Consider the following 26,803-nt stretch of genomic DNA (forward strand, 5'->3'; position numbering starts at 1 on the left):
ATAACTTATTTTATCACATTATACACTTCTTCAATCTCTTCGTCATCTGAGGAGCTAGTTGGCATATAAACTTGTACTACTGTAGTACTGCAGTATGTTATACAATCCGAAATTGTGTGTTATGGACTAAACTTAATGGTTTTATAAAGTGACCACAAAACTGTAACCATCATCTTTATGTAGGCCTACTGTGTTGTTACAAAGCAAAAGGAGGCCTTTTTTTAAATCTTGCCCTGAACCTTTCATGTTGAAATTAATAAGTGTTAGAGGTGACCACTATGAAATAATCTATAAAACTTGGGTACCTTTCAGTTTAAAAATAATTCATAGTTCATGCTTCTTATACAAAAACCACATGGAAATCTCCAGTTCACCCTCTCTCAGAAAGATATTTCAATTATTTTAAATAGATATGTATGACCTGAGATGGAAAAAAAACATTCAACATGCTGATGAACAATACAAAAACGTTTGTTAAAGTAATTATTAACTTACACTCGTGTATAGAGTTGTGAAAGATATTATGTTGTAGTTCTGAGTAATTTTTATGCTTGTATAATGCCATTTATATAGGAATGAATGTGATTATATATTTCAAGTAACAGTATATTAAAGTAATTGAATACTGTGTGGTTGATGAACTTGTAACTACAAATCTCTGATGAAAAACTGCTTGATTTGCTGTTATGAAGTAGGGGTGAGTTACCAAAAAGTTTCACATAAAATTTTGCGATCATTGCTATGAAATGAGAATAAAATAGGTAACCGCAGCAGAAAGTCGGCGTATTACTGCGAGATATTAGTTTTTACTTTGGAAATTAATTTCTTTAACTCATAGCTACAGTCAATTGGGGTAACTTTGTACCACTTTCTACCATTTTTTGAAAATACTGGAAACAAAGTAAATTACACATCGCAACAGATATTGTAAATTTTACTTCTGTAGTTAGTGCTTGGAAAAGTGAAAATATATACTAACTATTGGAATAAAATTCCAGTTTTAATACTGTTACAACGTTACACTGTCATTCAGGATAACATTAGACCAATCTTTAAAAAAAAAGGATTTTTTCTACATATAATGCCCCTGATAAATTTAGATCATGCCAGAAGGAAATCAGATGCTAATGAGATGCAAAAACAAACAGTGTTAATTCACTACTGCAGATTTACTTTGAAATATCAGGGTATTTGTATTGGCCTGGAATTGTTCAACTTAAATCGTTTTCGTCAAATGTTTTCTTCACAGGCAACGCAATTAGCGGATTATCACAAGCCTAAGAGTTTGTAGGAAGTTGGAAAGACATCTGAAATTCTAACTAGAAATCACCGAGGTAATAAAAGTATTACATTTAGTACAAAATAATGCAGGTAGGTGGAGTAGCAGACATTTGAAACAAAAGTCATAAGTGATAAAAAGATACCCTGACAGGTACAAAGTTACCCTGATTGACTGCAAAAAAAGAAACTGATTACGAATTTAGGGTAACTGTCATTCCGGCTGTACTCGATAAAATCTGATGTGTAAACGCGGTCTAGCGACTAGTGAGCTGGTCCACTAATGTCACAAGATACGTCATTGTCAGCTTGACGAATCCAGACTCGATTCCATGGTTTAACCCATAGAATTGTACTATCTAAGCATAAGCATATTAGTAATATGTTGCCATTAGAATATTACTCAAGCTCAGTCAGTAAGGAAAGTAATACTATTTTAGATTAGAAATATGCACCAATAACAACTGCACTGATAATGCCTTACAAAGCAATTGTAAAACAAGGAACCTAGCACATAATACTCAGGAATACAAGCAGAAATTAGGGAATTTTCTATTGAGAAGGATATTTTAAGTGTTTTTCATCTCAATGTACAGTGTCTGAGAAACAAAATACATGAGCTAGAGAAATTTCTGGAAGATTTTCCATGTGATATTCTATGTATTAATGAGCACTGGGTTTGAATTAAAAGCAGGTTTTTACAGACAGAGATTTGGTCATGGAGGTGTCTCAATTTTTCTGAGAAGTAATAATCATCTAGACCACCAGTTATTGAATCTAGGAACTTTCTGCTTAGAACAGTCATTTGAAGTAGCAGCTGTCCTTTTCTCAGGAATTAAGTTGATTCTGATCTCACTCTACCGAACTCCAGACGCCGACATCAATATATTTATAACCCACTGGGAACAACTGACACAGCATCTACAGAAATACAAGAATTTCCACACAATTTATTTAGGGGACATTAATATTGATGTCTTAACCCAGTCAAATGCTAAGACCAAATTAAGTAATATTTTAAGATCATACAACTTCTATCTGATTAATGACCAATCAACAAGAAAGAAGTTTTGCCTAGATAATATTCTCACCAACATGGATAGAAATTCATTTTCATATGGAGTTGAAGATCCACCCATCTCTGACCACAGTGGGATCTGGATTCAATTTCCAATGACAAGAACTGAGCATTATAAAATGGAACAGAAAATGTTCATAATGTTAGGGGAAAAGAACATAGAAAAACTGAGATTCATTTTAAGGGAGAGGGACTGGGAGAATTAAGTTTTAAACTGTAAGAATGTAAATGAGGCCTTTACAAACTTTTTTGTCAACAATTAGCTTTAATATTAATAAATACTGACCAATTATAACAAAGGTACTAAATAACCAAAATTACTTGAAAAGGAAACAGAGCTGCAAATGGTTCACTCCAGAACTTGCAGCCCTTAGGAAGTTTACAATCATCCTTCATAAAAAAAGCCAAACAGGGAAACCAGGCAGATAAAGATAGTATGGTAGATTCTTTTACGTGTTTGTCTATTTTTTGTTTGTCTGTTGTCGATGTATTATGTTTGCAGTAAAAGGTCGTAACAACGTGATAAAATTGTCTCTGATAGTGCTGTTAAGAGAATTACTGTTTGTTGCGCGTATGAAGAGTCTTGGGAGAGATGGCTGGATATTTTTAGCAACTATTCATACATGAGATTGCAGATTCGAGTGCTGTTGTCCACGTCTCTTTCCGTACACGCTGCATTCAATCTGAAACAATTCTGCTATTTTAATACTTCCAAAAATACTAATAAAGGTCGTGACGCTCACCTTTGTTCTCATGAAATAATGATGGTTTATTGTGTCTCTTGTACAAATCTCCACTTGACATCAAAAGAAGCGAACAGGAAACTCTAGTTACCCTTAGTTACGAGTTAACCACAGAGAGAGTAATATTCCGATTCAACGATATAATTATCGTAGAGTCTCTCAGATAACGTCTTTGCCACTTAGCTTTCTCACAGGCGATTCAGTACATTACATATTTATTACACTACAATGAGTATACCAGGGCAAAACAAGTCTATAGAAGGGAAATAAAAGGAGCCAAGAGAAGAGCCAATGAAAATTTTATCAATAATTCTAAAAATAAGTGTAAAACTGCCTGAGCAGTTATAAATAAAGAATTAGGAAGAAAAGTAAGAAAGGAATCAGTGCCTATTGCACCTAACATACTTAATGAGTTCTTTGTAAATAGTGTTAAAAATATTACTCCCACTGACAATCTAGAGTTAATATATATACATAGAGTGAGTAACTATACTGCATATTGAACTAGGGGATTAAACTTTAGTTGGAAACAAGTCAGGGAAGTGTCTAAAATAATTGCAAAATTGAGTAACTCCAAAACCAAGGATTATTACAGTTTCTCTAATGCGATATTGAAACAAATCTCAGACACAATATTGCTAACGTTCGCTTATCTCATAAATTGCATCCTTGAGGAGGGAATCTTTCCAGATTGTCTAAAAATGACTATCAGGGTTCCAATCCATAAGAAAGGGGACAGAGACTGTCCAAATAACTACAGATCAGTTTCGATTGTCCTTACTTTATCAAAACTCATTGAATATTGCATGAAAACAAACTATTGAAGTACTTTGAAACGAACAATTTATTTAACAACGCTCAGTTTGGATTTAGGACAGGTGAATCAACCATTAAAGCCATAGACAATATCATCAACGAGATTGTTACCAATTTCGAGATACATGTCATTATTTGTATTACACTCTTAGACCTCAGTAAGGCTTTAGACACTATTTCCCATGAGATCCTATTTTCTAAGTTAAAACTGTATCGAATAAAGGGCTCACAGTTATCGCTAATAGAATCGTACCTTGATAACAGACAACAAATGGTCATAATTGAGAACCAACTGTCAGACATACTCAAAATGGAAACCAGAGCTATTCAAGGATCAGTAATTAGCCCATTTCTCTTTCTAGTGTATATCAATTACCTCGCACTTAACTTGCCAGACAAATGAATTCTATATGCTGACGACATCGCCTTAATAACATCAGACAGAAATCTGGAAACTTTACAGGACAAAAATACAGACATGGTAGAAAACTACACCACATGGTTGCAAATCAATAAATTAGTCTTAAATAGCAATAAAACAGAGACAATATATTTTCATTTGAGTAAGTTGAAACCAGAAGGAACGGTAAACACATCTGTCAAACTGCTAGGAATTTATTTAGACCCGAATTTGAACTGGGGCGAACATATGCGACAACTATGCAATACACTGTCCAGAGTAATTTTTTTATTGCGCAAACTTAGGACTTGTGTCAGAAAGAGCCAAATGTTAGAGGCATACTATGCCTTTTTCCACTCGCACCTGGTCTATGGCATAATACTTTGGGGGAACTCTTAAGGGGCTCAGGAAGTTTTTAAGTGGCAGAAAAGGGCACTTAGGGGTATAAAGGGCTTACCCAACACTGACATACCAGTATTCAGGGAGCTGAAAATAATGGCTCTCTCTGCAGTATTCATATACCACTGTCTGATAGACATCAAAGAAAACCAGAGTAACTTCACAGCAAGTGGGTAGGTATATTCACACAACGCAAGAAATAAACATTACATTGACATGCCCCAGGTAAGGCTAAAGAAAACCCAAAACTGCCATAACTACACAGGGATTAAGCTATTCAACAAACTGCCTGTAACACTGAGGGAAATGCCACTACAGGAACTAGCGAAGAAACTAAAAAATTGGCTGATTCTGAATACAACCTACAATATTCTGGAATTCGAAGAAAACTTGAAACACCTCCAGAATGAATGATGATTATAGCATGTAGTGAAAATATAGGCGGTATCATATTCTGTGACAAATTTGATCCAAGGAGATGTACAACTGTAAATCCTTTTCTTTTCTGTATATTTTTTAAAAACTAATTGGTACCTTTAAAACAACCTGTATGTATGTATTGTATTGTGTTTTGGTACCTTTCCTTATATTTTTTGACTAACTACAATAAGATTTGATTTGATTTGAATTCTTCTCAATAACTGGGTCAGACTTTTTCGGAATAATGTGGATGAGATGCATCTTTTTTTAAAACTAAGGTTTAGACAGCAACCTCTGGGTATTTTTTTGTGGTAGCTCTACTTCAATGCGCGTGACAAACCGGGGTTATGATCCTTTCTAAATAAATCTAATCACTCTTAACTTTTTTATGTTGTCTTGTTTAACATTCAACGATAATGTGCTGCAGCTTTAGTGAATATAATTTGTTTATAATAGCGTTTATATCTCTATAATTACTATAACCTTTAATTTTTTACCATGTAGAGAGACAGCGAGGTTCCGGGGAACGTATTATATGATTGTCTTCACAAGTCTAAATTTTCACATTGGTGATAGGAACAATGGAAATGTTTAATTGGTGAGGAATGGACGTCTAATGTCTGCAATCTTCCTATTTCCTAATTGGTAACGCTGAAATCTTGATAATACCAATAAAACGCTTGTGAAATTATGATATAAACCTCATTACAACTGGCGTAAAGAGGTTAGCATGCCATTTCTGACGGCAGTAACGTGCAGACATCTTGCTCCATCGTGAGGACGCTCTTTTAGTTTTAAGAGCTTTGGAATGTGTACAATACTGTTGTTTGTGTGTATACAATTATGAATGTCAGTGTTGACGTCTCTACAGAATTTTAATCGTAAGCCAAACAGCTACAGATGGCTTCCGACAAACAGACACTCTTGGCTGTGTTGCAGCTACTACGTCGATATAACTTAAAGGTAACGTGATATTTTTCCTAACAAGTCAGAAGTATTGCTATATCGTACAGTAAAAAAAGCCGAGATTTATACAATGCTGCTGTTGACCCATGGATAACTATGATGTAAACGAGAACCAGTGTAACCTCAATACAGTATGAAGTAAACTGGTGCATATGTTCTTAAGCATTTGATGTTGGACATATGTAGCAAACAACCCCTGCTTGTGGCTTATATATTGAAGATACCTTCGGTGGATGCCAGATATCCCCTTTACAAACTAGTATCTTTATAATTCTCCTTTTTTTTCCTGCTGTAAAAGTACGCCTCATTTTTCCAGCAAGCAATGGTTATAGTATTTACACTTTAAATCTGTGGAGGAGATGTACTGTGGAAGCCTGAGTGGTTGGAAATAAAAGGAATGATTGGTTCCAGCAAACAAATGGTTTGGAAGAGGGCAGTGCATTGTCACTTCTCCTCTTCATTACGGTCTTGGAAGAGAAAATGACTAAAGTGACAGAAAAAACTGAAGAAGACAAGGTGATAGCAATGGTGTTTACAGATAACTATGATCCAAGGAAACAGGGAAGTGGAGATTCAGAAATAGCTGGATGCTTGGGATGAAACTGCGTAACAGTATGGAATGAAATTTCAGCTCAGCAAATGAAGAATCCAGAGGGAAAACCTGATAAGTCACAGCTCTCATTTTTTTTCTGGGGACGAAATTTGAAGTTTCAAGGCTCACAGAATTTTCATTTTTCAAGTTATATTCTTTGAGTTGATAACACATATTCCAGAGCACTGGTACTGCTGAAATTATACATATCTGATGAAGGTTTACGACAATCCCATAACATATTGCAGGCAGCTATACACTTATTTAAATTTTCATTATAACTATTATCTACTGTACTCTTGTAATAATACACTATGAAACATTCTGTCCTTTTACAGTAGGTGGGCGTAACGGCGAAGACGATCAAAATACACTCGTACTTCACTATGGCAAAATCTTTTCAAGTCCTGCAAGTCTCTATCTTTCTCAGCACAGATGTTTTAAGATAACCTGTGAAGTAATCAGAAACCTAAATTCAAATAGTTATATGGCTAATATAAAAAAAGCTTACTTTAAGAATTAAAAAACTTCAACATATATTGTTGTAAAGTTACCGTATCGAGTAGAGGGGAGGTTGAATTGGTCTTCTTGCAAGTCAGTAACTCGCCATTTCTGTCCTGGAAGAAGTAACGAAGCTTGCTTGTAAGCTCCATTGTAGCTGCTTCTAAACCAAACCAGTGCTGCATTATGTCATATGACTTCCGATTCTCCTATTGACCAGGTTTGGAAAGGTAGTTTCTTCTGGTATATTGTGTTATCCAGATGCACTGTCAATTTGTTGATATTTATAGCTGCTCCTCAACATCAGTGACTACAAATGGCGAAGGGTAATGTGTGAAATCTGGAAAACCTGACACCAGTCCATCAGCATATGACATTCTTGAGCTTGGCCGATCAAACCAATATTTTTATCACATTCTAGGCACGAATGACTGCTAATGAGGAATGCCATCTTTAGAAAGTCCAATTTCTGTGTAGACTAGATGTTGAAGGAATCTCAACACAGTTGCATTCTTGTTTTGCCCTCTACAGGATTCGCAAAAGATCTCCAAATGTCTGACTTGTGGATCTAGAAAGTAGTTTACAGAATGAAGAATGAACAGTGAAACTTTGTCTGTTCCTTTTTGGCCTGTGGTCTCTAGATACACGTAAAAATAACTATCGCCTTCTGCCAAAACATGAACATTGAAAATAAATACCGACAGCTGACATTTGTAATAAACTTCATTTGTCTTTATATTTCGACAAGGGAAATTTTTGCTGTAGTCCATCATTATTGCAATGTTTGATGGATTTTTTTTTACTCTTCTCCTTTGCCTTTTTCTTTCTGTCATACAACACTTTTTGCTTTCTAAGATGCAATTTGTGAGATGGTTTATTGAATCGAAGTTCAGAATGAACTCTTACTTTATGTTCTGCAAATGATGTTATAGTCACTACCTTCTCCAAATTCTTTCCTCTTGGCTTGATACTTGTTGCAGGAACCACAAGTATTAGATCAAAGTGTTATTGAAATATGAACAGAACAATTTTTTTAAATATTCAAAGACTCTATAATTGCTGTTGCAACCTTTAAATGATATAATTTACCCTCTTATAATTTCATGTGTTCCATCTATTAAAGCTTGTGCGTGGGTTTTATGTTTTACTGTGCCATCTTGCAGAGATTGGTCTCCAGATTTAAGTTCCATGAGTAAATGATCTACCTTGCTCTTCTTTATTCCATGTAATGATGTGTGAAAGCAAGCATTTATGTAATGACATAAATGCTTGCTAGCACACATGTATTTCTTGGACAGTTCCAGTAAACGTAATATGAACACAGAATTTATAAGATGCTTCACGGAACTGTGCCTCCTACTATTCTCTTCTAGGATGCCTGTGCTGTACAGGGACCACTGTGATTAAACTACTTAAACAGAGGTTTATTTCATCATGATTTTCAAATTGGTTCTTATTATTAATAAAATTTATTTTATTTTCATCATTGACAATATCAAAAAAATTGTTTTTACACTTATGTGATTCTCTTTTTTCATGTGACCACAGTCTTAAATGTTCTGCTCCATTTAGGCCCGTGGTCTCTGGATACGCATACAAATAACTATCGCCTTAAGCCAAAACAGGAACATTGAAAATAAATACAGACAGCTGACATATATAATAAACTTAATTTGTCTTTATATTCAGACAAGGGAAATTTTAGCAACTAAACTTCTTCCTTTTCTTAGTCAGCTTCACCAATGACATTCTATATTTTTTTCTTCATGAATAGATGAGTTACTGTCTTCTTTATTTTACATTGATACAACATAATTCCAGGTCAAACTTTCGTCACAATCTCCACAAAACTAACTACAATGGTCAAATTATACACAACAATGACTGTGAGAAAAATGATAATATTAGCGGAAACAGGACCTACACAGGCTTGGAATCTGTTTTGTGTGGACTTGTAAGGTTTTTACCACTGCACATGTTTACAAGATATTGAAATATCCCTCTACTTGTCAGATTTTTGACCAGTTGTGCAACATCATCTAAAACTACACTGGCTGAAATATTAAATTATGAAAAAAAAGACAGAACATTTGGAATTTTGGACGTATCAGGTTTTTGCTCTGGACTCTTCAAATGTGAGATCCTGTTTACAGCTAGCAGAATAAAGATTGGAGGTGAATAGTTGAAGAATGTGGAGAGTGTCAAGCACTTGGGAAGTGTAATAGTGGCAAATAGAAGAAATGAGAGAGAGAGACTAGTTAACATTGCAGCCAGACAGAAGCATTCCTGCGAAGTGTAGGGGAGTCTGGTTTGGAACAAAGACATCCCACAAAAAAAGCAAAAAAGTAATATGTATATGTTGTACATCACAATACTGACTTATGTACCTGAAATGTGGGTAAGAAGAGGATGGGGGTAACAAGGAGAGACAGAATAAAGAATGAAAGGGTAAGGGAAATAGTGAAAGTAGAACCCCTGCAGAACACGATAAAAGCATCAAGGCTGAGATGGTATGAGCATTTAAAGGGAATAGAAAACAAGAGAATTCCAAGAAGATACATGAAATGGAGATGCGAAGGAATGGACCAAGAGGTAGACCAATGGATAGATGGCTGAAAGATGCGGAGGAGTATGTTGAAAAATTAGGCGAGAACTGGACCAGAATGAATACCCAAAGATGGTGGGAAAACAGGACTAGATGGTAAGTCTTTATGTTCCCAACAGATCCAGCCTGAGGCTGGAAACTGTTCAAGGTGGTGATGACACACTATATCTAGCTATTCAAATGTCTAGTCAGTCTTCATGTGTAGATTTGATTTATTCATTGTTGGCTTCTATCACAAGGTTGTGAAATGCATGTTGTGTCGATCTACAAATGAAATGTCAATAGGTGTGCCAAACCTTTGGTGACATCAGTAATGACCTAAATAGTTAGAACCACATTTCTAACCAAAATCGCCAATTTTCACAACCAGAGAAAAATAATTTGAACTACTGAAGATAGTTAGCTGTTTTCAATTACATTAGCTATTTCGGTTGAATGCAACAATGATTTATACATTCTGCATTATCTTCTTTTATAAATAGGGCTTTGCCAGATCAACATCTACATCCTTACTCAGCAAGTCACCATACAGGGTGTACCTGTCTCATAAACTAGGTCAGATCATAGAAAATTTGTAGTAGTATTACTAATTTTATTCATCTGTGGATGACTTTCAGAAGGCTATTGGACATGTCATGATATCACAGTTTCAGAACAAAATCAACGTAATTCATATATACAGGTTTTCACACATACAGTTCTAGCTTGACAAAAGTGAGTCTGGTGCTGTGATTGTATATAGGAACCATCTTGCCATTTGACTGAAGTAATTTAGGGAACTACAGGAAACCTAAATCAGGGTGGTCAGATGTAGTTTAGGACCTGTGGCTGCCCAAATACATGGCCAGTCTGTTTAAAACAGAACAATCTTATTCAGTTTTCCCCTAGTGTACAATACTGTCTTGTTTATACATTCTTGAAACGAAGTTACTTAATGATGTAAAAAATTACTGTTAAAACGATTCATCCATTTCACAAGAACATTGTGAAAGTATATTCCTCCCACCACAAGCCATAGACCTTGCTGAGGTGGTGTGGCCTGTGTACCTCAATGCAGATACCCATATCATATGTTCAACCACAATGGAGGGGTGTCTGTGTAGTGTTCAAAAAAAATGTGTGGTTCCTGAAGAAGCACAGAAATTGCAGGGGCAACAGTCTGGCTTTGTAACATCAGCCAACATGGCCTTACTGTGCTGTTACTGTGAATGGCTAAAAGCTAGGGAAACTACAGCCATTATTTTTTCTGGGGGCATGCGTCTCTACTGTATTGTTAAATGATGATGGTATCCTCTAGGGTAAAATATTCTGGAGGTAAAATAGTCCCCCTTTCAGATCTCTGGTCGGGGCTACTCAAGAGGACACCGCTATCAGGAAAAGCAAAACTAGCATTGTATTGGGTGAAGTGTGGAATGTTAGATCCTCAGATTGGGCAGACACATTAGAAAGTTTAAAAAGAGAAATGGGTACATTGAAGTTAGATATAGTGGGTGTTGTGGCTGTGTCCTCTTGAAATGATTTGTGTCTCCTGACTGGATGAGGAGAGAGTGGTATGATAAGTGGGTGGCCGGGTTCTTCTCACTACAACACAAAATGCATATGTGGTTAAAATACACTTTATTACAAGTACAAATTGAGTACTTAACCTCAATGGTATCCAATCTGAGGTTCTGTGGTTAACAGCAATCAAATAATGTGTACTAATTCTTGAATCTTGACCGTTTGTATATCACAACTTTATACAATGACTAACGTTCCCTCACAGGTAGCTAAGGTGCTAGGTGATGACAAACACTGTGGAAGAATAGAGCACAGTGCAATGTATAGAGGTGCAATGCGAACTGAGTCCTGATGCGATGTACAAAGGTACTGAGATTGAGGCTGCTCGGTCGGCAGCCTATATGCACGCTGACATTGGGGCGTTAGCAGCACATAGCTTGGGGCATGTCTTGGCCTTCTCTTGTCATAGGCACATTTAGTTTAGTGCCTGCTATGCAGTGTGTTCTAGTGCTGACTGGTGTGCTGGTGAAGGCTTACACCAGCATAGTGGGAATTAGTGAAGTTCGGCGGCAGGAGGAACAGGACTTCTGGTCAGGTGGGTACAAGGTTATAAATGCAAAATCAAATAAGGGTAATCCATGAGTAGGTCTAATAATGAATAAGAAAACAGAAATGTGAGTAAACTCCTATGAACAGCATAGTGAACACATTATTGCTGCCAAGATAAACATGAAGCAAACAGCCACCACAGTAGTACAATATTATATGCCAAATTGCACCACATATGATGAGGAGATTGAAAGAGTGAAAGAGGCATGATAAGACAAAAAAGAAAGAAAGAAAAAGAAATTGTGATGGGGGACTGGAATTCAATAGTAGGAAAAGGAAAATAGTAGAAGAATATGGACTGGGGGAAGGGAATGAAAGAGGGAGCCGCCTGATAGAATTTTGCACAGAGCATAATTTAATCATCACTAACACTTTATTTATAAATCACGGGTGTACACATGGAAGTGACTAGGAGACACCAGAAGGTTTCAGAATCACATTTTAAAGTGTAAGACATTTCCAGGAGCAAATGTGGACTATGGCCACAACTGATTGGTGAGGAACTATAGATTAAAACAGAAAAAAATGTAATAGGGTGGAAATTTAAGTAGATGGGACCTGGATAAGTTGAAAGAATGAGAGGTTGTGGAGAATTTCAATGGGAGTATTAGGAAACAATTGACAGGAACAGGAGAAGGGAATACAGTAGAAGATGAGTTGGTAGCTTTGAGAGATGAAATAGTGAAGTGAAATGAAACTATATGGTTTCAGACACCTTTTCAAGCCTCAGACATCTATGATGTATATATGCAAACTGAAGTGATGAATGAAAATTTGTACCCAGTTCGGGATTCAAACTTGCTTCTCCTGGTCACCAGGCAGATTGACTAAGCACGACACCACCTTGGCGCAGTGGCTTTGCACAACTGCACAGACTATCGGCACACCTCTCTCCTCAAACCAAATTCACATTCACACCTCAGCCCACTTGGTATTCCCCCTAAATTTGAGCAGCGTTGCAGAAGCTGTCTCATTCATCGCTTCAGTCTGCATACAGGTATATATGTAATAGATGTTTGAGATTTAAAAATGTCTCTGGAATCATATATTTCATTTGAGTAAATTGCCTATGCCTGGGTTTCAGGCATAATCCCCTGTTTTGTTTGATGCTGAGGTGCTATCCCGAGACAGTTGGAGAACCTCTGCATTGCTTTTTGAATTTTAGAGAATACCATGTGGGTATAGGTATGAATGGGAATTTGGATTGATGAAGGAGGCATGCTAGGGTAGTCCATGCAAAGCCACTGTGCAAGGGTGGCATAATGGTAAGTGGATCTGTCTAGTGAGCAGGAGACCTGGGTTTGAATCTCAACTTTGGTACAAATTTTCATTCATCCCTTCAGTCTCCATACACATACATCATTATATCTAAAAGATATTTAATATTTATGTCATGAGTTGTTTGTGGTGATGTTCTTTCAGATTAATCTACTATGGTGAAGATATGCTAAATGGGAGTTCCTCAGTCAAAGACTGTTCCATATAGAACACATTGTGCTATTCTTACACTAAAAATTCTGGTGGGCCAACTGACTGGAATTAGGGGGGGGGGGGGGGGAGGGGAAGGGATTGAGGCTGTTCCACAATCAACCAGTAGACTTAACTGCAAAAGGTCTGAGATGCTATACTATGCAACGGACCATGCACAAGCCAAAACAGAACAGTATGAAGATGCTATTTGAAATAGAACAGTGAGATGAAACATCGGAAGATAGGTCTAGATCTACATCTATACTCTGCAAACCACTGTGAGGTGCATGGCAGAGGGTACATCCCAGTGTACCAGTTATTAGGGTATCTTCATATTCCACCCATGTATGGAGCATGGAAAGAGTGATTGTTTGAATGCCTTTGTGTGTGCAGTAATTATTCTAATCTTATCCTCATGATCCCATGCAAGCAATGAGTAGGGGATTGTAGTATATTCCTAGAGTCATCATTTAAAGTCAGTTCTTGAAACTTTGTTAAAGACTCTCTCAGGATAGTTTGTCTGTCTTCAAGAGTCTTCCAATTCTGTTCTTTCAGTATCTCTGTGATACTCTCACATGGACCAAACAAACTTGTGACCATTTGTGCTGCCCTTCTCTGTATATGTTCAATATTTCCTGTTAGACGTATTTGGTATGGGTCCCACACACTCTAGCAATTGTCTAAAACTGGTTGCATGAGAGATTTGTAAGTAGTCTCCTTTATGGACTGATTGCACTTCCCTAATATTCTACCAATAACTTGCCCACAACTGTGCCTATGTGATCATTCCATTTCATATCACTACAAAGTGTTACACCCAGATACATTTCAACAGTGACTCATTGATGTCATAGTCCTAGGATACTATGTTTTCTTTTTCATGTTGTGAAGACAAAATTATACATTTCTGAACATTTAAAGCAAGTTGCCAATCTGTGCACCACTTTGAGATCTTATCAAGATGTGACTGAATATTTACGCAACTTCTTCATTATAGATAACTGCACCATCCACAAATAGCCAGATTTTATTATTAATATTGTCTGCAAGGTCATTAATACACAACATGAACAGCAAGGCTCCCAACACACTTCCCTGTGGCTCACCTGAAGTTACTTCTACACCTGACAATGACTCTCCATCCAAAACAACATGCTGTGCCCTGCCTACCAAAATGTCTTCAGTCCAGTCATATATTTCCCTTGATACCCCGTATGGTTGTCCTTTTGACAATAATGGTAGGTGTGGTACTGAGTCAAATGCTTTTCAGAAATAAAGAGATACTGCACCTCCCTGACTGTCTTGATCGAAAGCTTTCAGTATGTGATGTGAGAAAAGTGTGAGTTGGGTTTCACATGATCGATGTTTTTGGAATACATGCTATCTGACATTGAGGAGGTCGACTGTTCAACATACCTCGGTATGTGTGAGCTCAGACTGTGTTCTAAGATTCTACAACTAACTGATGTCAAGGACATTGGATGATAGTTTTATTTATCGCGTTACTATTCTTCTTGGAGTCAAGTGTGACCTGTGCTTTTTTCCAAGAACTGTGTATGTTTTTTTGTTCAAGAGATCTATGATACATTTTGGTTAGAAAGGAGCTAACTCAGTCACAAATTCAGTATAGGAACTGACAGAGATTCCAGATACAATTTTAAAGATTTCATCTATTTCTCAACATCACAGACACTAATACTTATTTCATTCACCTTTTCAGTGATACGAGGATTAAATGGGGGCTATTATCCTGGGTTTTCCTTTGTAAAGAAACATTTGAAAACAGAGTTAAATACTTCAGCTTTCACTTTGCTAGCCTCAATTTCATTTCCTGTCTCATTCACTAGGTACTGGACACTAACTTTGGTGCCACTAACAGCGTGTACATATGGCCAGAATTTCTTTGTAAAATATCATTTGACAATATTCTACTATGATAGTCATTGAAGGCATCATGCATTGCTCTCTTGGTAGCCAAATGTGTTTCATTCTGCATCTCTCTGTGTATAGCCCTATGCTTTGTTTTTCACCTATTATCCAATAATATCTGTTTCTTTAGAAGTTTCTTTATAGTGACTATACAATGGAAGTTCGCTCCCATTATGATCTGTTCTACTGGGTATGTATCCATCCAGTGCATGGTCAACTATTCTGTTAAACTTGAGCCAGAATCCTTCTACATGTTTCTGCCCTGCACTGAAAGTTGTTGCCAATTGATCCAATATATTTCCATCATGAGTGGGGTTACTATCTATCTATTCTAGGTAGTTTTCAGAGAATTAGTAATGTTTTACAGGATGTCTTATCACATCCTCCACTAACAAAACTGTAATTTCCCCAGTTAATTTTTGGATGATTAAAGTCTCCACCAATGGTTACAGTATAATTGGAGGACTTACGTACAAGTGAACTGAGGTTTTCTCTAAAGTTTTTGGTTACATTGGGAGATGAGTCTGGCGGGTGATAGAAGGATCCAGTTATCAGTTTATGCCCAGCCCTCATACTGAGTCTTGACCAGACAATCTCACATGCAGATTCAATTTCTATCTCAGTGGATTTGAGTTTCTTGTCTACAGTTACAGATACACCACATCCATTTCCCATTAGCCTATCTTTTCGATAGACACTTAAATTTTCCCAGAAAATCTTACTGCTATCAACTTCAGGTTTCAACCAGCTTCCTGTACCTAGTATTATGTGAGCTTCACAGCTTTTCATGAGTGCTTCCTACTCTGGCACTTTATTGCGAATGCTTTAGCAGTTTACCATTAGGATTTTAATACTCTCACCTGTGGTAGGCATTTCTTTCGATCTTACACTGATACTTCTGGGTTTCCTACAGCTGTCATTATCTGGATTGGGTGGAGAGTCATGTAGTCTAAGAAACCCTTGTGTGCACCAGACACACAGTCAGGTATCTCAATAGCAGCCTCTGAGGTGTAGTGCACACCTAACCCATTTAAGGGGACCCTACAGTTCTTGACCCCTATATTTGTCCAGGAAGATGCAGCCTCGCTTCTCACAGAGCCTTTTAAGTCTCGTGTTCAGTCTCCCCACTCAACTCAGGACCAAAGAGTCACAATCATCAGTTCTGAAATTAAAAATAAATAAATAAATAAATAAAAATGCATGTTCCAGGTTATCTCAGACTAAACACTTTGTGTTCTTCAGATCTCTACTATATTGCAGCATACAGCTGCTGCACCGCCACAAGAAAGCACTAATAAACTGAAGTCTTCGATTGGATGGCAGGTATTTATGCCTTCCACACCTTTCATATGATGCCAAACACAATTTCAATGACCCCCTGTGGGTCCGGAGATTAGAATACGGCCAAGTAGGGCAGGGCACCTTACATGGTGCATTTTACCATCATGCACTCAGATCTTTAGCCCTCTTTATTGTCATGGATTTGCAGTTCCGGTCATTCTCCAGCTGTTGGTTGAGGACACCTTCCCGGTTTCCTTTTCCTTCATCCACTGTGCGATGTCTTTTTCTGCATCAATGATGATCATGTGGTGGCACTGCATGTACTCTATTGGTTGTAGCCCCCTGACTGCACAGGGATCACTCTGCTGATGCTTGTACCGGTAACTACCCACATATGCCAAGGAGTAAATGCCCATCTCCCTGGGGCATCAGGACTCCTGGCAATGGCCATCCTGCCAGATGGCCTTCACTGAGGCTGGGCGGCGAGTGTCGGGAAGGCCCCTGGTCGGATTGGGGTGCATCAGGGCGGATGACATGCCACGAAGCATAGTACATAATCTCTTACTTGTGGTCCAACACCAGCAGTCTCTAAGTGCTAAACGTTAATGTGAAGAAGTATGACCCCAAATCATTCCCGTTCAAAGCCACACCATGGGAGGAATGCCAGGCTAAGGATGTCAGCAGACCTTATTCGCCCCAATACTTCGTATGTACAAGAGCTGATGGGGAATCTTTCATGTCAGTGAAGCCCCAATTTTTTGTGGAGCATTTAGAGGACAAGTTTGGGAAGATGGAGGGATTGTCCAATACGCACTCTAAGTCAGTCTTGATAAAATAATCATCCTCTACCCAGTCACGGGCATTACTCGCATGTGACAAAATGGGGGATGTTTTCATCACATCCCATAAGAGTTTAAATGTGGTCCAGGGTATTATATACCAGAGGGACCTTCTTTTACAGTCTGATTGGGAGCTGCACGCCAACAGAGGGACGGGGCATTCACTTTGTCCAGCACGTCCTTTCGGGGTCTGAGGCATAATCAGGTTGCCACTGGTGCTCTCATCTTGGCCTTTGAGAGTGACACATTACCCAAAAAGGTCAAGGTGATGGTATACCACTATGATGTAAAACCATATATCCCACACCCGATGTGGTGCTTTAAGTGCTGGAAGCTCTGGCATATGTCTTCCGGCTATACTTTCAACATTACCTGTCGAGATGGTGGACGTCCTTCACATCCCAATACTCCATGTGCCCCATTTCCCATCTGTGTCAGCTGCGGAGAGCACCATTCCCTTTGCTTGTCGGACTGCAGGATTTTACAGAAAGAAAGGAAAATCATGGAATATAAGACTCTGGACAGAATGACCTACACTGAGGCTAAGAGGAAATTTCAGAGGCTACATCCTGTGCATATGACATCCACTTAAGCCGCCGCTACGACAACAGTTCTAGCACCTTCACTTCCGCCGTGTACCGCTGGCTCTCAGAGCCGTCAGACTCCACTTGCCCCCTTGATGGTTGGTTGCTCCTGCATCACCTCCTTTGGGAGCAACGCCAACCCCACCCCCAACCCCCCTGCCACGGCCGAACCATCAGGGACATCAGTTCCCACTTCTCAGCCAGAGAAGCGCAAGTCTTCTTTGGCTCCTCTCGCTAGGAAGGCGACCCTTGGGTCACTCCCTTCTCAGGTTCCTACCAGTGACAAAGCAGACATCTGCCAGTAGCTGAAGCACCCACAGGGAGCTGGTTGTAGGGCTTTACAGTCCTCCTCAATCCCTGAGACTGAATCAGTAAAGCCCTCGCAGCAGGAAAAACCTAAGGAGCAGCGAGAGAAACTGAAAAAGAAAAATACCCCCAAGAACCAAGACACTGCGGTGGCACCCACACCCTCGCTACCTACAAGCTCTGCGTCTGAGGATGAAGTGGAGATTGTGGCGTCTGCTGAGGACCTAGATCTCACTGGGCCTTCAGACATAATGGATGTTGATCGCAAAGGTACTTAGTCGGTGGCAGCAGGTGACCCTGAGGCATAAACTGCCTCATTGAGCGTTTCATGCCATCCCAGCCTCACGATAACGACATCCTCAAGTGGAATTGCTGCAGTTTTTTCCACCACCTGGCTGAGCTAAAGCAACTGTTAAGCTTTACACCTGCTTTCTGCATTGCCTCCAGGAAACCTGGTTCTCGGCAATGCAGACCCCTGCCCTCCATGACTGTAGGGAGGCTTCCCAGCCTCACGATAACGACATCCTCCAGTGGAATTGCTGCAGTTTTTTCCATCACCTGGCTAAGCTAAAGCAACTGTTAAGCTTTACACATGCTTTCTGCATTGCCTCCAGAAAACCTGGTTATCGGAAATGCGGATCCCTGTCCTCCATGGCTATAGGGAAGAACCGCAACGAATATAATAGAGTGTCGGGTGGAGTTTGTGTCTATGTCCTGAACTCTATATGTAGTGAACCTGTGCCCCTTCAAACTCCTTATGAAGCAGTGGCTGTCAGGATAAGGACAACGCAGGAAATAACTGTCTGCAATGTATATCTTCCTCCAGATGGTGCAGTACCCCTGAATGTATTGGCTGTACTGATTCATGAACTTGCTTTGGGAGATTTTAATGCCCGTAACTCCTTGTGGGGCGACACCTTGCTTATTGGCCAAGGTAGAGATGTCGAAAATTTACTGTCTCAGCTCAACCTCTGCCTCCTAAATACTGGGGCTGCCACATAGCTCTACAGCGACGTAAGTGTCACCCTTCTCTGGAGCACCTAATAGCTTCCAAACACCTCCATGCCCGTGTTCACCAGCTTATAAAAAGACGGAAACAGGAGAGTTGGGAGAGATATGTTGCGACCATTGGGTGCCACACATCACCTTTCCAAGTCTGGGCGAAGATCAGATGTGTTTTTGGGTACCAGACCTCAAAGGTGTCCCTAGCGTTATCTATTGATGCAAATGAAGTTGCCAAGCACTATGCTCGAGCCTCTGTGTCGGAGAATTACCCCCCTGCCTTTTGCACACTCCAACGGCGGATGGGAGGGGAAGTCCCCTCGTTCACTACATACCACAGTGAACCCTTTAAAGCCCCATTTACAGAGTGGGAGCTCCTCAGCACCCTCGCACATTGCCCTGACGTAGATTCTGGGCCAGATCGGATTCACGGCCAGATGATTAAACATCTCTCGGCCGACTACAAGCGACATTCCTTGTCATCTTCAACTGGATCTGGTGTGATGGCATCTTTCCATTGCAATGGTGGGAGAGCACCATCATTCCTGTGCTCAAACCCGGTAAAAACTTGCTTGATGTGGATAGCTATTGGTCCTTCAGCCTCACCAACATTCTTTCTAAGCTGCCAGAACATATGGTGAGTCAGCCATTGTGTTGGGTCCCAGAGTCACGTGGCTTACTGGCTCCATGCCAGGGTGGTTTCCACCAGGGTCACTCTGCCACTTATAATCTTGTGTCCCTTGAGCCTGCCATCCGTCAGCCTTTTCCAGGCACCAACACCTGGTTGCTGTCTTTTTTTATTTCCGGAAAGCATATGATACAACGTGGCGACATCATATCCTTGCCACTTTATATGAGTGGGGTCTCCATGGCCAACTCCTGATTTTTGTCCAAAACTTCCTAACACTCTGTACTTTCTGTGTCCAAGTTGGTCCTCCCCTAGTTCCCCCCATATCCAGGATAGTGGAGTCCCACAGGACTCTGTATTGAGTGTGTCTCTATTTTTAGTGGCCATTGACGGTCTAGCAGCAGCTGTAGAGCCATCGGTCTCACCGTCTCTGTATGCAGACAACTTCTGCATTTCGTACTGCTCCTCTAGTACTGGTGTTGCTGAGCAGCGCCTATGGGGAGCCATACACAAGGCACAGTCGTGGGCTCTAGCCCACAGCTTCCAGTTTTCAGCTGCGAATTAATGTGTCTTGCACTTCTGCCGGCATCGTACCATTCATCCGGAACCAGAAGTTTACTTTAATGGTGATCCACTCACAGTAGTGGATATATATCGATTCTTAGGACTGGTTTTTGACACTCGATTGACTTAGCTTCTTCATCTTCATCAGCTTGAACGGAAGTGCTGGCACCACTTCAGTGCCCTCTGCTGCCTGAGCAAAACCATCTGGGGTGCAGATTGCTCCACACTGCTGCAGCTCTACAGAGCCCTTGTTCAATCCTGCCTTGACTATGGGAGTGTGGTCTATGGTTCGGCGGCACCCTCAGCGTTGCATTTACGCACCACTGCAGAGTTCGACTAGCAATAGGAGCTTGACTAGCGACAGGAGTTTTTAGGATGAATCTGGTGACCAGTGTACTGGTGGAGGCTGGAGTCCCTCCATTGCAGATCAGACTTGCACAACTGCTCCCCAGCTACATTGCACATATTTGTAGCTCTCTTGAGCATCCTAATTACCATCTCCTTTTCCCAACCACAGCGGTTCATCTCCTGCATCAGCGGCCCAGGCCCAAGCTAGGGCTTACGATTGCAGTTCGCATCCAATCCCTTCTGTCTGAACTGGAGTCCTTCCCCTTACCACCTCTACTCAAGGTCCATTCCATGGCGTAAACATAGTCCGAAGCTTCGTCTGGACCTTTCCTTTCACATGGCCTTAAGGACTCACTTAACCTTGTGGCTCTCTGCTGTCACTTCCTTTCGATTCTTGATGTGTACCGGGGCCATGAAGTGGTTTACACTAACGGTTCGATGGCTGATGGTCATATTGGCTACGCCTATGTTCACAGAGGGCATATTGAACAGCACTCCTTGCCAGATGGCTGCAGTGTTTTCACTGCATAACTGGTGGCCATTTCTCATGTTCTTGAGCACATCCGCACATGCGAGTCGTTTCTTCACCATAGTGACTCCTTGAGCGGTCTGGAAGCTATCTACCAGTGCTACCCTCGCCATCATTTGGTAACGACCATCCAGGAGTCCATCTATGTCCTGGAACTGTCCAGTCATTCAGTGGTGTTTGTCTGGACCCCAGGACACGTCGGTATCCCAGGCAATGAACTTGCTGGCAGGCTGGCCATACAGGCTACACGGAAACTGCTTATGGAGATCGCCATTCCTGTAACTGACCTGCGTTCCTTATTACGCCAGAAAGTTTTTCGCCTTTGAGAGACAGGATGGCATAACAGTATGCACAAAGAATGAGATTTTCACTCTGCAGCGGAGTGTGCGCTGATGTGAAACTTCCTGGCAGATTAAAACTGTGTGCCCGACCGAGACTCGAACTCGGGACCTTTGCCTTTCGCGGGCAAGTGCTCTACCAACTGAGCTACCGAAGCACGACTCACGCCCGGTACTCACAGCTTTACTTCTGCCAGTACCTCGTCTCCTACCTTCGCAGGAGAGCTTCTGTAAAGTTTGGAAGGTAGGAGACAAGGTACTGGCAGAAGTAAAGCTGTGAGTACCGGGCGTGAGTCGTGCTTCGGTAGCTCAGTGGTAGAACACTTGTCCGCGAAAGGCAAAGGTCCCGAGTTCGAGTCTCGGTCGGGCACACAGTTTTAATCTGCCAGGGAGTTTCAGTATGCACAAAAACTGCATTTCATTAAGGAGACTACAAATGCGTGGAAGTCTTTCATGCGGCCCTCTTGCAGGACTCTGTGGTTATATACAGTCTCTGCATTGGACACATTTGGGTGATCCACAGCTATCTTCTGCGCAGTGAAGATGCACTTCAGTGTTGGTGCGGCACCCGGTTGACAGTGGCACATATTCTGTTTGGCTGTCCTACTTTGGCTGCCCTGAGACATCATCTTTGGTTACCGGACTTGTTAACATTAATTTTAGCAGACAATGCCTCATCGGCTGATTTGGTTTTACGTTTTATACATGAGGGTGGGTATTATCTTTTGATCCAAGTTATAGCGCATGTCCTTTGTCCCTCTGTGTCCTCCACCCTAGTGCTTTTAGGCTGGAGGTTTTGATGTGTTGCAGAGTGGGTGGCTTATCATTTTTATTCTCGTGGTATGCCAGCCATGGTAATCTGCTCTCCTGCTTGAATCTCTTCCTTCCTGTTTCGTGGTTTTATTGTCCTATTTTGTTCCTTGTAGTCTTTGTTGCCCTTTTGTCGTTCTTGTGTTTTTTCCTTCCTCTCGGTATTGTGCAGTACTACTCATTGTTTTATTCTTTCCCTTGTGGAATTGTTTTAATAGGAACAAGCGACTGATGACCAAGCAGTTTGGTCCCTTTCCCCCCTTTTAAACAAACCAACCAACCAACAATTTCAACCTATGTAAGAAGCATCCTCATTTAGCATTTGTTTCTGAATGCTCGCATCTTGCAGTTTTGTGATACATTACTTCTTCTGTTGTCTTGTTGAAGCAAGTTAGCAAGCTGTCATCATATTCATCTCTGTTGATGATGGTCTTGACATCCACTTTCAAAGTGCGATTTCAGACAATCTTAATGGTTATAAAGAGGAGGTTTCAAATATTCGTATTATAGTGTGTGCTTTGTTCATTACAGTCATATGTTTTGTCACCTTCTTTCAAATTACAACTGTTGCCTCTTTTCAGCTTTTGTCCTCTTTTTACCTATCGTAACAGTACAATATTTTGACAAGTTGGGGTGATGCACATTGAATTTTATATTTCCTTAACTAGCATCTCCATTTTTAGTAAACATCACTTTCAGAAAAAGAATTATATGGCAGTAAGCAGGGTTCCTAGCCAAAACTGACAGTCCCTTTATTGCACAAAACATTTTAACAACTAACCTCATTATTTTTTCATATACAGTGAGAACTGGTCTTATATATGGGCTTGTTGCCTGTACTCTGTCACTCCTCAGAATTACATCTAAGAATATTTATTACTATCAGAGAAATTGGAATACTTTGACTTGTTGCTTCGGTTTTTTCTTGAAAGTAGAATTATTGCTTTGTTGGGATTAACCTGTTAGGACCAGTTTTCCAGAAGGCTACATAATAATTAAACACGTTACACAACATACTAAGAATATTTCTCCAAGCTTGATCATAAAATCCACACATATGGACCTAAGCTTAATTTATTAGATGTTGTCACAGATTGCCAGTAACATTCACGGAGCTATGTGAATGCTTAGAAGTATTACTTGCAAACCTTAGGTTGTTTAACAGTGTGTTTTGTAAGTACTTGGAAGATTAAAAATTGAATGAATACATTTGCGGTTTATTTTCTGTGACACTCATGTATTTTGTTATGCTGACTATACCTGCTTAATGTAATTGGATAGATAAAAAAGTGTACTCATCAAACGGTGGCAGGAGAACGTACATATAAAATAAGTATTTTTAATCCTTCTCACCCTGTCCAGTAAGTCTCCTTGGCCATTGGTTCTGGGTGACTTTCCCAAACTTGACTCCTGTTCGTAAACCTCTCCAGTTTTTTTTTCCTTTCACCCCTCTTCCTTCCCCTTCTACCCTTCTGCTGGAAGAAAGAACCACTGGCCCAACAGCTTGCATAAGTAAAAGCCTGTATTTTATTTTACTTATAAGTATGTTGTTCTGCTGCCACGTGGTGAGTAGATTTTTTAATCTGTCCATTTGTATTCTGTTGTCAAGAATTGATTATTTTCATTGTTATAACTGCGGTACCGTGTCACTGGTATTACAGAGTACAGAAGAACTCTTAAAGAAGGAAGCAAATCTCACTGATGTTGAAACGCCAGGTGAGACCCCTCAGACAGATTCTGAGGTCAGCAGTGTTCTGTCAGCATACAAAAGTGAGGGAGATCCAGATGTGTATGAAGATGCTTATGTGGACTTAAAGAAATTTGTGGAGGGTGCACTAGATATTTACAAAGTAAGTCATTTAACTAATAGTTACTAATTACATATATTAGGCCTATAGGTAATTAATCAGGTAAGCCAAATTGTAGATTTAATGAAATTGTTTGCGAAGTTATGAATTTAAGTTCTGCATTCTGCAGGCAATTTATACCTCAGATGCTGCAGCTTAAGTAATTGTAAACTATTATCTTTCTTCTCCCATACTAATTTTGTTGATAAAATGCACTGCTCATGTAAATTTAGTGTTGATGTACAATCAAACATCTCAAGAGGACTGACAAATTTGAAGAAATCTTATACATAGTAACAACACCCAGCTGCAATTGTGAGGATACTATAGACATTTCATTTGTTATCTAGCCTGTGGTATGAAAGAAACTTAACAACAGGATGTAATGCGTTCTCCCTGATGTATGGAAGTGGCATTGTTGTCAATTTAAGTAGCACAAAACATCACAGTATCTTCATTTGTGCTCTGCATTTGACCACATGGTATCAGGTGCAGGTAACGAAGTATATTAGTATCATTTCATTCCTCTCCCTACTCCATTATCAGAATACATGTGAGAAGAAATGTGATTCACACACCTCTGTATAAGCACAAATTTTTCTGATATTTCCATCATTCCCCATTGTTAGGGGAATGTACTTAAGAGGAAATAATATTTTTTTTACATCATACGCTGTTGGAATTTAAAACTAAGTCTTTCGGTGCTACACACTGACGTCTATCACTGGAGATTGTCGAGCCTATCTGTGAAGCTCTTGTACTGATAAAAAATGTGCAGTACAAACTGCTAATCTGAGTTCATAACAGCTCCACACTGTTGTCACAGAAAACTTGTTTTCCTTGTTTCCAGCTGCAGAAAAATTTCTAAGGTGATCATTCTTTTTCAAGTCTGATTTATAGTGATGCCGGTGATTTATTTTCCACTCTGAAAGTGTTATTGTAGTATGATTTTTTTGTTGCTGAAGTTTGATGAAGGGTATCTAAGTCCAAAATGCCTTTGTATTTATGTAAACCTTCCTAAACAAGATGTCTGTTTTTTAATCATTGATTATACTTGACATACATTGTAATAAGCTGTTGAAACTTTCAGCACGAGTTGGGCATGATACTTTACCCAGTGTTTGTACACATGTACCTAGAACTTGTTTATAATGGTCATGAGCAGCAAGCAATAAAATTAATGGAGAAATTTGGTCCAGATCAAGAAGAATACTATCAAGATGACCTGAAAAGACTTTCACATGTTACAAAGAAAGACCATATGAAAGGGAATGAACTCACTGACACATTTAAGTAAGTAAACATTATTTCTATATAACTGTAGAGAAACCTATTTGTGTGTTAGTTTTATAAGAATTGCAATGGGTATCTGCACATGTAATCTAGTTGTGTTTTATGTAACATAGTAAAGTCACATTAGTTCTAGCCCAGCAATTGAACATCCATTTAATCTGAGGTGAACGGTGAGTCACTACTATGTTAAACAAAATCAAAGCAATATCATAGATAAAATTGAAAATATGTACGGGGTGGGTGTGATCAGCGGCCATGATTCACGCACCTACATTGTTTAGCCACTATTGTTGTTTCACCCACCGCCAGTAGCCAGTGCCTGCTTAGGCTCAGTGTATTGTGTACATGTAGCCATGAAGAAAAGCCAAGAAGAAAAGATTGAACAGTGGCGAGTCTATGTAAAAAGTAGCAGCAGAGTTGGGCACTGGCCAAGTATCTTTAGGCAACCGGTGATGAAACAGAAACTGGAACAGTAATATTCTATCAAAGCTTCATGTTCTTTTTCTAAAAAGCATGGAAATTCACTTATTGTAAAACCATGAAAACATCATATTACAGAGAGACTAGTGAAGACCTCTACTTGTAGTTTGCACAATAGTGAGCTAAACAAAATCCAATAAGTAGTCTGATGATTCAGGAGAAGACACTTGTATTTCAAAAAGAATTAGAAGAAGGAGAAGAAAGTTTTTCTGCTAGTTTTGACTGGCTAGATAATTGGAGGGGAAGGTATTGGGGGGGGGGGGGGGGGGGGGAGCTTGAAATCTGTGGTAAAAAGTTATCCGCTGACAACAGAGCTGCCAAAGTGACCCCCCAAAAAATAAACATTATGATAAATCATGAAAATCTGTCACAGGATCACATTTATAAGTATGATGAGACAGGACTCAATTACAGAGTGCTTCTAGTAATATGTAATACTTAATACATTGACTGATTAAATAACTTTATTTACTGTAATGATACATTGAACATCAAGTTGTGAATTTGTTTGTAAATAAAAGGACTTTAAAATTGTCACCGTCTGTGTAAATTGAGCTCTACTTGGATCCAGTTACCTTGAATTACTAAGATTTTACTGTATATTGTTTTCAGGTTTAATGAACACCTAAGTGAACAATTCCTGCATTT

The 26,803-nt window shown here is 39.6% G+C and overlaps 1 protein-coding gene across 1 annotated transcript in view; it reads left to right on the plus strand.

The window, feature by feature from the left end:
• Positions 1-5,940: 5,940 nt before the first annotated feature.
• LOC124594899 (transcription initiation factor TFIID subunit 5) overlaps positions 5,941-26,803 on the plus strand; it is a 64,695-nt gene continuing 43,832 nt past the window's right edge. Inside the window, exons 1-3 of the mRNA XM_047133374.1 lie at positions 5,941-6,097; positions 24,197-24,385; positions 25,473-25,675. Of these exons, the coding sequence (XP_046989330.1) occupies positions 6,035-6,097; positions 24,197-24,385; positions 25,473-25,675 (455 nt within the window). The 5' untranslated portion in view covers positions 5,941-6,034. The remainder of the gene's footprint in view (positions 6,098-24,196; positions 24,386-25,472; positions 25,676-26,803) is intronic.

Source organism: Schistocerca americana, chromosome 2, assembly GCF_021461395.2.
Source record: "Schistocerca americana isolate TAMUIC-IGC-003095 chromosome 2, iqSchAmer2.1, whole genome shotgun sequence".
In the NCBI taxonomy this organism is placed as follows: domain Eukaryota; kingdom Metazoa; phylum Arthropoda; class Insecta; order Orthoptera; family Acrididae; genus Schistocerca; species Schistocerca americana.